Here is a 12842-nt window from a genome sequence, read left to right on the forward strand (position 1 = left end):
CGAAGGTTTGAAGAGAAGAGGTTGAAAGCTCTAAATGTAAAGAAATGATGAGGAGAGGGGAGTGCTGTTCCTTGATTTGATCAGTGCACACACCATGCCTGTGTTGAGATTTCACACTGAACCCCATTAATATGTACAGTTCTCTTAATCATAAAGAGAGCACAGAGATAAAGACTAAAACATCAGTGTGAGGACTGCTGATACATTTTGAATTTGCAGGCTTTGACCAGAATTTTGAATATGAAAATTTGGGGAGGAGAGACAGTTTGGTGCTAAAGTTAGTGTTAATTTAATGTGTCATAGGAATTTTAACACCTTAGTCCTAAATGTTACTTTTTTTTTTTTTTTGTGGGGCTGGCATGGAACCCAGGGCCTGGTATATGCTGAGCACACACTCTTACTGAGCAGCACCTCTAGCCCTTCAAACTTTTTAATATCAGGACCCCTTTACATATATCTTATTTTTTGGTAGTACTGGGTTTTGACTTGGTGCAGGCTCTGTTGCTTGTGCCACACCTCTCATTTATTTATTTTTAGTTTTATTTTTGAAACAAGTCACTATGTAGTCCAGGCTGGCCTTGAACCCAGTCCTCCTGCCACAGCCCAGCAGTCCCAGGATTGCAGGCATGGCAGCACCTGGGGGGCTAAGACTGGAAAATCTCAAGTTTGAGGCCTGCCTGGGATACACAGCAAGACCTGTTTCCAAAAAAGAAAAGAAGTTATTATAATGTGGAATCTGAAACCACAACTGTGAACTTTTCATACTCAAGTTATTACTCCATCTAAGTGGCAGGTTCCTTCCATTCAGTTTTGAAAAAATGTATACCAGATAGCCAAAGTCAGTTGATTTCCACTTGCTACTCCAATAACTGCAAATGCTCATCTTTGAGAGAACCATCATACTTATATGCACACAGAAGTACTTTGTGTGTAATTCCCATTTGTTTACACAGAATATTAAAAAGACATATGCTAATAGGCTGGGATTTCATAATGTTGATCGTTTTTATTTCATCAGGATATTTCAAATTAACTAGCTTTTCTTTCTGCAAGTGTGTGATGGTGAAGAAGTACTTTGATATCACTCCTTTGATTCAGATTAAGACATTAGCAGTTTTAACTGCTATTGCTTTTGTTGTTTGTTTTTGGTGGCACTGGGGTTTGAGCTCAGGGTATCATGCTTGCTAGGCAGACACTCTTACCACTTGAGCCACTCCTCCAGCTCTGCCATTGCTTTTGTATCATTGATGAGAACTAATGGTAAAACTTATTATCACCTTAAAGTATAAGCATTTCTCAGTGGGGGAATGTGTGCAATTAGTTTTGCATTATGAATTTCATTGTAGTAGAAAACTACAACAGAACCCTGAGTTTATTCTTACTGGCAGCTAGAGCTTAAAATATCAGACTGAAGGAGTACCTCAAGTGGTAGAGTACCTGGCTAGCAAGCCTGAGCAAGCCTGAGGCCCTGTATTCAAACCCCAGTACCACCAAAAAGAAATTGAAATGTCCATTTCTAGCTGGATGCCAGTGGTTCATGCTTGTAATCCTAGCTACTCAAGAGGCAGAGATCAGGAGGATCGCAGTTCAAAGCCAGTCCAGGCAAAGTAGTTCAAGAGACCCTGTCTCATCAAACCCATCACAAAAAAGTGCCAGTGGAGTGGCTCAAGTTATAGGCCCTGAATTCAAACCCCAGTACTAGAAAAAATAAATAAATAAATAAAAATGGCAGAGTATTACGTGGTTTTTATTATTATTATTATTATTATTATTTCATACAGGAAGCCAGAATTACCAGTCTTTTGGTATGATAGGACTTTTTAAAGATAAATAATGGTTGAAGGAGTCACATGTGTTGATCTCAACATTTAATGTAAAGCTACAGTAGTCAAAACAGGGTAGTACTCTGGCATGACAGATATGTACAACGGACTAGAATAGAGAGATCAGAAATAAACCATCACATTTATGGTCATTTGATTTTTGACAAGGGTGTCCAGACAATTAATTGAGGGAAAACATTTCCAACAGGCGATGTTAGGACATGCAAAAGAATAAAGTTGGGGCTGGTGGTGTGGCTCAAGCAGTAGAGCGCTTGTCTAGCAAGTCTAAAGCCCTCAGTTCAGACCCTGGTACCAGCAAAGAAAAAAAGAATAATGTTGGTTTATTGCTCATACCATACACTAAAAATAATTGTGAGTGATCATCTGAATGTAAGAACTACAGCTAAACTGTGAAATTTTACAGAAGTATGGGTAGATTCTCATGACCAGATGAACCTTGAAAAAAGTCAGATACAATGTTTACTTTTTTTTTTCTTTCTTCTTCTTCTTCTTCTTTTTTTTTTTTTAAATGGTGAGACTGGGGCCTGAACTCTGGTACTCTATAGCTTGACCCACACTTCCAGTCCATTTTGCCGTGGTTATTTTGGAGATGGGGGTCTCATGAACTATTTGCTTGAGCTGGCCTCAAACCGTGATTCTTCTGATTTCAGCCTCCCAAGTACCTAGGATTACAGATGTGAGCCGCTGGTGCCCCGACTATTTTGGTTACATATTATATGAAATATAGAATGGGCAAATCCATAGAAGCTAATCCAAGTTAGAGTTGTGGTTACCTAAACCTGAAGAGGAGGCAGAGGAAGTGAAGAATGACTGCTAATGAATACAGGGTTTCTTTCAGGGAGATGAAAAATGTTCTAAAATTAGATGTTGGTGATGGCTGCTAACTGAATATTCTGTTTATTACTTTTGTGTTCTTTAAATGTGTAAATCTTACTACCTGTGAATTTATCTTAATAAGACTGTTTAAAAAATAAAGTAACTAATAGTTGTGAGTTGCTAAGCAGACATGTACCTTAAATTTGGAGCTGTTATTAAGTTAAGTTATCCATATCCAGGGTAGATACTGGACTCTCTATTCCCTACTTTGCTAGTATGAAAAGAAGTAACTGAATTACCTATTGCTTTCAGAAAGGAGAAGATGAGTATGCCAATGTTGATGCCATTGTTGTATCAGTGGGTGTTGATGAAGAGATTGTTTATGCCAAATCAACTGCCTTACAGGTGAGAGGTTTACAGAATAATTTTCAACTTTAAATGTCATTGAATCATCTACAGCACTGTTCAGTATTATAGCCACATTAAAATTTTAATTTCTAGGTCTGTGTATGTAGCTCACTGTAGAATGTGTGCTTAGGATTTGGGAGGTCCTGGATTTGATCCCCAGCACCATCAAAAAAAAAAAAAGTTCAATTCCCCATTCTCACTAGCTATGATTTAGTTACTCAGTAATGATTACCATATTGGATAGTGCAGATAATAGAATATTTCCATCATCATATAAAGTTCAGTTGAATTTAGCATGGTTTAGAACATAAGGAAAAAAGAATTGTGTAAATTAAAATCAATTTAATTGCATATAACAGAAAAACTTAAGTAACATTGGGTTAAGCAAAATTCGTGTTTTTTAATATGGTCTTCAGGGATCTAGGGCTTCTCTCAAGGTCTCTGTCCTGGCATCTGCAGAGGATGGCTGTGGTACTCATGATACAGAATGACTGCTAGAAATCCAGTCATGCCATTTGTATTCCAAGTAAAAATATTGAGAAGGGGAAGAAAGTAGACATCCTTACTTTTTAAAGACTTGCTTCACATCCCATGACAATACCTCTGCTTATGGCTTATTAGCCAAAATTTAATGTCAACCTTTACCTATCAGAAAGGATGGAAAGTAGACGCTTGCTAGGCAGTATGCCCAACTATTGCTGAGTTTTTTTAAGAGAGAAGCAAGAATAATAATTGGCAGGCAGTTAGCAATCTTTGAAGAGGTAGAGTTCCTGCAGGTGTTAGTACGTCTCTTTTTTTATGCATTTCTGTTGTACTAAATCGTGATACAGTTTTTACAAACACACATTGTCCAGGAGCTGGGGTGAGCTCAGAAGTAGCACACCTGCTTATATTTTCAGGCCCTAGGTTTGAACCTCGATATCAAAGAAAAACAAAAAGAAACATAAATTATCAAATGATTTGTATTTACAAATATTTCTGTATGATCTGCAAATACTGTTACTGTTGTCTTTTCTCATAGACGTGGCTCTTTGGTTATGAACTAACGGATACAATCATGGTCTTCTGTGATGACAAAATCATCTTCATGGCCAGCAAGAAAAAAGTAGAGTTCTTGAAACAGATTGCTAACACTAAAGGCAATGAGAATGCCAATGGAGCCCCTGCCATAACTCTGCTAATACGAGAAAAGGTCAGGCCTAATGAGCAATGTGCCATAAATGTGAGAGTGTATAGAAGTGGTGGACTGGGGCTGGGGTGCGGCTCAAGTGGTAGAGCACCTGCCTAGCAAGTGCAAGGCTCTGAGTTCAAACTTGTACCTCTAAAAGCAAAAACTGAAATGCCTTGTAGGAATCTAAAAGATGCAAGGGCAAGTTGCAGGTGGCTGTTGTAATTGCAAAGTTTGTCACATATTCATTGTTGGTTAGGATGAAAGAGGTTTGTGTAATTATCAGTTCTGCAGCAAAACAAATGGCTGTGGAGTTCTGGTGAATGCTAATTTTATCTGGCCATCCTTGCAGCCACTGTTAGTTCATTTTCATGTAAGTACTTAAATTAGACCAGGTAACCTCCACATCCTTAAAGGAACTTACATACACCTCATTTCCAGTTTTTATTAAATGTGATCTCTTTTTGTCATTGCCCACCTAAAATAGGGATTTACACACACACACAAACACCAAAAGTTTGTTCACCTATATGTTGAGTTTCTTAGATTTTCCTGAAAAAAAAGAATAGTCTTGTCCATTGATGGCATTTTCACTTAAGTATATTAAATATCCAAAAGAAATTTTGTGTTGACCTTTGGTGTGTTATAACCTGCCATAAAGAAGTAGGTAAAACTGGGTGACAGTGGCTCACGCCTGTGATCTTAACTACTTAGGAAGCAGAGAATAGGAGGATCAAGGTTTGAAGTCAGCCCAACCAAGTAGTTCCTGAGACCCTATCTTGAAAAACCCTTCACCAAAAAAAACGGAGAGGGGGCTGGGGAGCTGGTGCTGTGGCTCAAAGTGAAAGCCCTGAGTTCAAACCCCAGTACTGAAAAAATAAAAATAAAAAAATAGAAGTAGGTGTAAGGTTCAGGGAAGAATTTATTCTGGGCTGTCTAAAACTAGCTTTCTTCCCTGTGTCGTTGACAGAATGAAAGTAACAAGAGCAGCTTTGACAAAATGATTGAAGCCATTAAAGAAAGCAAGAATGGCAAGAAGATTGGTGTGTTCAGCAAAGACAAGTTCCCTGGAGAATTCATGAAGAGCTGGAATGACTGCCTGAGCAAAGAGGGCTTTGACAAAGTAAGAGCACTGCTGGAAAACAGCAAGAGTGCTAGGAGTGGGGAAGAAAAGTATAGCACAGGAGAATTATGAATTCATTCACCTGCTTTTTATCCCCTTTGGCCAAAAAGTAGTCCAGACACTTTCGAGTTGGAAGGTGAGAAAAATCTCTTGTCCAGGACTGGTAGAGTGGCTCAGGTGGTGTGGTACCTGCCTATCAAGCATGAGGCCCTGAGTTCAAACCCCAGAACCACTTAAAAAAAAAAAGTCTCTTATCCAAAAATATTTTTGTGCTTCTTTTTTCCCTGCCTTCTGCATGTCTTCCTTTTTCAGCCTTTATAAAAACTTCTAGAGGGAAATTTTTATTTTAAGTGGTGTATTAATTTAATGCCTCTTAGTACACACCATGACCTGGCAGAGAGCTATTTTAAATTTCATTTAGTTCTAGAAGATACTGTTTGAACATTCTGCAAGCTACTGATGAAGTTTGGTAAATAACCACATCGCATCCCTGATAATACCCAGATTGGGAAAGACACACTTCTTTAGCAATTCTGTATTTGCATTTGTGTCTTTGACTGCAGATAGATATCAGTGCAGTTGTAGCATATACCATCGCTGTGAAGGAGGATGGGGAGCTCAACCTGATGAAGAAAGCAGCTAGCATCACCTCCGAGGTCTTCAATAAATTCTTCAAGGAAAGAGTCATGGAAATAGTTGATGCAGATGAGGTAAATGGAAAGGGGGATCTTTTCATGTTTTATAAAGCAGTTACAACTCCCTACTCTGCAAGTTTTTTGATGGGTGTTCAACTTCCTTTGAAAGTAAGAGTTTAACAATTATGTCGGTAGTAGCTATGCCATCTATCTCTCTTTCAAAGTAACTAAACGTGCACTGTGATCTACAGAGGTTACTTTACCTATTATTTTACTTTAGAATAATAGCATCCAAATCCCCAACACCTCAATTTGCCACCCTTTAGTTAGTGTTACTTTATTTCTGGATACTCTTACAGAAAGTTCGGCATAGCAAATTGGCTGAGTCTGTGGAAAAAGCTATTGAAGAGAAAAAATATCTAGCTGGGGCAGACCCTTCTACTGTGGAAATGTGTTACCCTCCTATCATTCAGAGTGGTGGCAACTATAATCTCAAATTCAGTGTGGTGAGGTAAGTATGCAAAATTTATAAGGTACAAAAAGACCATTTTTAACTTCAGCTTAATTTTTCTTTGACTCTTTCAAAAATTAAGGAAAATAAGAGAATAACTAGTAGTCTGCCTTCCTATATTTTATTTTGTATGTGTTTCCTTTGCAGATACTTCTTACATCAGATTTGATTTTGACCTTTTTTTCCAAATAATCACAAATGCTAGAAAAATGCAAAGTATGCCAAAAAATTTGTAACAAAATTCCTGTTAATTTTAAGAAATAATGTAAAGATGAGTTGGGAATGTAGCTCAGTGGTAGAGCACTTGCCTAGCATATACAAGGCCCTTGACTGAATCCCCAGTACAGCCAAAACACACAAACAAAATACTATGAAGAATGTTGTTCTTCTTGGTGAGTCTAAAGAGACCAATTATAATACAGTTCATAGAAGACATGAGGAAAGGTGACTCCTAACAACCATCAACCATACTGTTGGACCATAATGACTACAAGTCAGTATATACATTGCTTTTTGGGGGACAGGGCAGTGCTGGAGTTTAAACTGAGGGCCTCATACTTGCTAGGCATGTGTTCTACCACTTAAGCCACTCTACCAGCCCTCCATTACATTTTCAGAACACAGTGCTCACCTCCCTGAATTGTTGAATTTTTAACGTGGATTTATTTTAGCATAGCATGAAGTACAGAGTACATGGTGGAAAAGGGAGAAACATTTCCTGTTCCCCAGGCAGAAAATGGGAGTAAAGACTTAAAACGTGGTTCTCATCTGTGGCATATATGTTTTTCTAAGCTGGGGGAATACACCCTAATCCTTAGATGGTGGTTTCTGGGTAGGTAGGATGATAGTGTTTATTATTCTAAAACATGAGATATGATTTAGGCCTACTCAAATCATAGGGACAATAGGTAAGTTTTAGGATTTCCTTTACCAGATTTGCCTTTCATTCTTTATGTTTCTGTCCTTTTAAGGAGCCCTGCCTGGAGATGTAGATAGCCCCTCTATGTCTCCCTGTCCTTGTAACGTAGCAACTAAAGGAGGTGATGAGAAGAGAGCTCACTGCTATTTGGTTTTTCAGTTTTTGCTTCCTGATTCTAATGTCTGGATTTGGCCCTTTTAGTACTTATTAATCTTATTTTCCCTATCCTCATGCGTCCTCCCTCATTACCACCTAAATGACTTTCATCCCATTTAATCTTAAAAGGAGTGCCAAGAGTTGATGCTCCATTTTCTGTAGCTGCTGCTTTTTTTTTTTTTGTGGGACTGTGGTTTTAATTCAGGTCTTTGTAATTGCAAAGCAGGCATTTACCACTTCAGCCACACCTCCAGTCCATTTTGATCTACTTATTTTGGAGATGAGGTCTCATAATCTGTCTGCCTTCTTTTTGCCTGAGCAAGCCTTGAACCTTGATCCTCCCAATCTTAGCCTCCCAAGTAGCAACTTTTTTTTACTTCAGAGCCTTTAACTGGTGTTTGTTGAAAACTAACAAATCTTTTTCAGCCATTGCTTTGGAGTGTATAACAAGGAAAATAATGGTTACAGATGTTGTATGCCAATGATACTTTGCTAGTTTTGGTAATTAAATGCTTTCTTCCCTTGGTCTCTAGTGACAAGAATCATATGCATTTTGGGGCCATCACTTGTGCCATGGGTATTCGTTTCAAATCTTACTGCTCCAACCTTGTTCGCACCTTGATGGTTGACCCTTCTCAGGAAGTTCAAGAAAATTACAACTTTTTGCTCCAGCTTCAAGAAGAACTGCTAAAGGAATTAAGACATGGTAAGGTACTTTAGAAAAAGTTTGGAAATAATGTTAGAAAAATGTTGGTGTGAATTTATACTCCCACGGCTCTCATAGAAAAAAATAGAGTAAGATTTTACTAACTTTGAATCATCCTAGCATTCAGTTCTTTTTTTTTTTTAATTGTTTTATTATTCTTATGTGCATACAATGCTTGGGTCATTTCTCCCCCCTGCCCCCACCCCCTCCCTTACCACCCACTCCGTCTGCCCCCTCCCTCCCCACTCCCCTGGCAGAAACTATTTTGCCCTTATCTCTAATTTTGTTGAAGAGAGAGTATAAGCAATAATAGGAAGGAACAAGGGTTTTTGCTAGTTGAGATAAGGATAGCTATACAGGGAGTTGACTCACATTAATTTCCTGTGCATGTGTATTGCCTTCTAGGTTAATTCTTTTTGATCTAACCTTTTCTCTAGTTCCTGGTCCCCTTCTATTGGCCTCAGTTGCTTTTAAGGTATCTGCTTTTTTATTTTTTTTTTTCATTTTTCTTTTATTATTCATATGTGCATACAAGGCTTGGTTCATTTCTCCCCCCTGCCCCCACCCCCTCCCTTACCACCCACTCCACCCCCTCCCGCTCCCCCCCTCAATACCCAGCAGAAACTATTTTGCCCTTATCTCTAATTTTGTTGTAGAGAGAGTATAAGCAATAATAGGAAGGAACAAGGGGTTTTGCTGGTTGAGATAAGGATAGCTATACAGGGCATTGACTCACATTGATTTCCTGTGCGTGGGTGTTACCTTCTAGGTTAATTCTTTTTGATCTAACCTTTTCTCTAGTTCCTGGTCCCCTTTTCCTATTGGCCTCAGTTGCTTTAAGGTATCTGCTTTAGTTTCTCTGCATTAAGGGCAACAAATGCTAGCTAATTTTTTAGGTGTCTTACCTATCCTCACCCCTCCCTTGTGTGCTCTCGCTTTTATCATGTGCTCAAAGTCCAATCCCCTTGTTGTGTTTGCCCTTGATCTAATGTCCACATATGAGGGAGAACATACGATTTTTAGTCTTTTGAGCCAGGCTAACCTCACTCAGAATGATGTTCTCCAATTCCATCCATTTACCAGCGAATGATAACATTTCGTTCTTCTTCATGGCTGCATAAAATTCCATTGTGTATAGATGCCACATTTTCTTAATCCATTCGTCAGTGCTGGGGCATCTTGGCTGTTTCCATAACTTGGCTATTGTGAATAGTGCCGCAGTAAACATGGGTGTGCAGGTAGCATTCATTTCTTGAATCTACTTTTCTTTCAGACAGGAGAGATCATTGTAGTTTACACTGATGTTTGCAGAAACTTCTAATTTGTTAGGTCTTTCTGTCCAGATCTTCACAAAACACTTAACTCTTCTTTATTTTAGAAAAGTCTGAGAACTACTGTCTTTACCAACAGAATGTATGTTAATCCTACATTGAATAAATGAATCTCAGTGTGAGAATAGAGTAAGTAGCAGCCCTTCTAAGTAATACAACACTTTTTGAAGCCAGCCCAGGCAAAGTTAATGAGACTTTATCTCCAGAACAACTAGGGATGTGGCTCAAGTGGTAGAGTGCTTTGCTAGTATGTTCAAGCCCTACGTTTTAATCCCCAGAACTGAAAAAAATAAATAAAAAGCAATGGACTTGACTTTTAGTTAGCTAAATGGAACTGTTCTTAAGCCTGTTGAAATCATAGCCATAGAGCGTATGATGAGAATAAAGATCCCTTTGAAGCCACCATAAAAATCAAAAATAAATAAATCAAAGTTTATAAGTTCTTTTTTTTTTTTAGCTAGGTGCCAGTAGCTCTGAGATTGGGAGGACCATGGTTCAAGGCCAACTCAGGCAAATAGTTTGTGAGACCCCATCTCCAAAGTATAGTGGACTGGAGGTATGGTTCAAGCAGTAGAGCTCCTGCTTTGAGAGCAGGAAACCCTGAGTTCAAACTCCAGTACCACCAAAAAAAAACAAAACAGAGAGTTATTTGAGACAGTTTCTTGTTATATAGACCAAGGTGCCCTGAAACTTGAGATCCTCCTGCCTTAGCCTCCTGAGTGTTGGAATTTACAGTAGTTTGCCACCATGCATGACTTAGGCTAGAGTCTTCAAACAATAATTCACATTTAGAAATGAATGAAACATGTCTACTACAGGGGGCTTTTTTTTTTTCAAGATGTATAATAACTTTATGTGATAACATCACTTTTTCCTTATTTAGAGAATACTGTATAAGTTTCTGTAGTCATACCTATTTATATTAAACTTTACAAATTTTATGCCTTATCTCTGTACAAATGGGAAAAAAGTTTAATGTTTCTAGATCAATATGGCTCTTAAATTTCTGTAACATGCCAATTCAATACTGGAATATTTTTTTCCATGGTTGACAACATAGCTAAAGTTTCTAAAAATTCAAATTTGTGTGTGTGTGTTTATCTAAAAAGACCATTATAGCAGCAGCAGCTTTACCGCATTCTGCAGTCATCTGAAAAAAATTATAAAATCATCAAGTACACTCCATTTAAAAAAAAAAAGAGTTCGGGGCGCTGGTGGTTTGGCTTAAGTGGTAGATCACCTGTCTATCAAGCTTGAGGCCTTGAGTTCAAACCCCACTTATAACCAAAAAAAAGATAAGAACAAAACATTAAAGTTTTATTACTGTTACTGTACCTGGAATCATTGCTTTATTAGCTTCTCAGTCATCATCTGAAAAGAAAACATTTGAGAAAAACATTAAAACCAGCTCTGATAAAGTGCAGTCACTACTATGTATCATAAAGCAGATACAAGATGTTTTACATCACAGAGGTATGATGCAGTACTGTCCTAACATCTATATTAGAGGAGACATCCCAAAGGATGGTATGACACAGCTCTATAAAGAAATACACTTTCTTAAATAGAATTTCCATTCATTGACAGCACAGGTCTAAGTATTCACTGTGAATCAACTCAACCCTAAACTGACGTTCCACAGTCCTCCCCTGAGTGATTCTCAAGCAGAGTAATTAAGAGTGACTTCAATCCCCAAGACCACAATACAAGCCGATGGACTGTTTAAAAATGCGAATTCATAGTCCCCAGTCATCCCTGACACTCTGAACTCCTCAGTTCACACTTTGAGAAAACAAAGTCTTTTGGGTTTGGGGGTTTTTTTCCTCAGAAAGATACTTTAATGTTCGCTTTCTGTCTTATTACTAGGTGTGAAGATATGTGATGTATATAACGCTGTCATGGATGTGGTTAAAAAGCAAAAGCCAGAGCTTCTTAACAAAATTACCAAAAACCTAGGGTATGTGGAAATATGTATTTCACTATGAGTCAATTTTCATGACTGACAGTAGTCTATTTCTTAGACCAGCTGATTGATTTTTTTTCCCAATATTTTTGGACTAACATCCTTATGTGTATGCTAAGCATATGGTGTTAATCAGAGAAAGTAAGACAGACTTGCTTTCTCCTCCCAGGTGAATGGTACAAAGAATAAAGATTTTTCTAGACCAGTATAGTGTTCCAGCCAATGGGTGTTCCAGGATCAAAATAGCTTATATTTGCAAATTATTCTGAGAGATTCTGATGTTTTATTGATTCATTTTGAAATTTCATTTAATACAGTGTTTCAAATGTATTCAGCCTTTGAAAATAGAAATGCCTAATAACGTGGAACAGAACAAAGAACTTTGTTTAACAAAGAAACAGTTCTAGACAGCCTCTTTAGATGAAATCTACTTTAGGGTATACAGTTTCTTTCTGAATTCTTTCTTGATATTAGGTCTTACGAATCTGATGGTCACTGTTCCAGTGAAAATTGTCTGTCTTTAGTTATTACTGTCTTGATAATGTATCCCTTAACAGTGTGCTAATTTATTTATAGGAAATCTTACTTGATTTTATTGTAGATTAAAATTTAAGCGAGGGTAAATAAGCTTAAGAAGACTGTGTTTCTAGTTTTTTCATTAGCATATAGTAATTCTTAGAAGTCTTACAATAAATATTACAGGAGATACTTGTGAAATTATTTTACAACAGGGGATAATACATGTATTTAGAAGCCAACTTTATCTTTGAAACCTCTTCCTTAACTGGTTAGCAGGGGCAAATCACTTTCCTATGTTTATCTGTTTCATCTTCAAAATTGATATGAATATATTACCCTTGGTCCCTATTACAGATCTTTTAATCTATTGCTGATATTTGTTTGTTTTCAGATTTGGAATGGGAATTGAATTTCGTGAAGGCTCTCTAGTAATCAATAGTAAAAATCAGTACAAACTAAAGAAAGGTAAGTTTTCAAGTGTTTTCAAGTAATCCCCTTCAGCTTTCCCTTTCTTTGTAAGTCTGACTCTTCTCCATCTTTTCATAGCCACACACTGACCACTGTTTTACTATTTCAGGGATGGTTTTCAGCATCAATTTGGGATTCTCAGACCTAACTAACAAGGAAGGGAAAAAACCAGAAGAGAAAACTTACGCCTTGTTCATTGGTGACACAGTGCTTGTGGATGAGGTGTGTGTTGCCTCTTAAACATCCAGTGTTCACAAACTGGCTTTTGAACCCCT

General features: G+C 37.7%; 1 protein-coding gene across 1 annotated transcript in view; it reads left to right on the forward strand.

Moving 5' to 3' along the window:
• Nucleotides 1-12842, forward strand: part of Supt16h (SPT16 homolog, facilitates chromatin remodeling subunit) — a 30877-nt gene that overhangs the window by 5917 nt on the left and 12118 nt on the right. Inside the window, exons 2-10 of the mRNA XM_020170583.2 lie at nt 2973-3065; nt 4090-4260; nt 5207-5359; nt 5923-6069; nt 6354-6505; nt 8114-8286; nt 11484-11574; nt 12491-12564; nt 12677-12789. Coding sequence (XP_020026172.1) covers nt 2973-3065; nt 4090-4260; nt 5207-5359; nt 5923-6069; nt 6354-6505; nt 8114-8286; nt 11484-11574; nt 12491-12564; nt 12677-12789 — 1167 coding nt within the window. The remainder of the gene's footprint in view (nt 1-2972; nt 3066-4089; nt 4261-5206; nt 5360-5922; nt 6070-6353; nt 6506-8113; nt 8287-11483; nt 11575-12490; nt 12565-12676; nt 12790-12842) is intronic.

Source organism: Castor canadensis, chromosome 3 (assembly GCF_047511655.1).
Source record: "Castor canadensis chromosome 3, mCasCan1.hap1v2, whole genome shotgun sequence".
Lineage (NCBI taxonomy): Eukaryota > Metazoa > Chordata > Mammalia > Rodentia > Castoridae > Castor > Castor canadensis.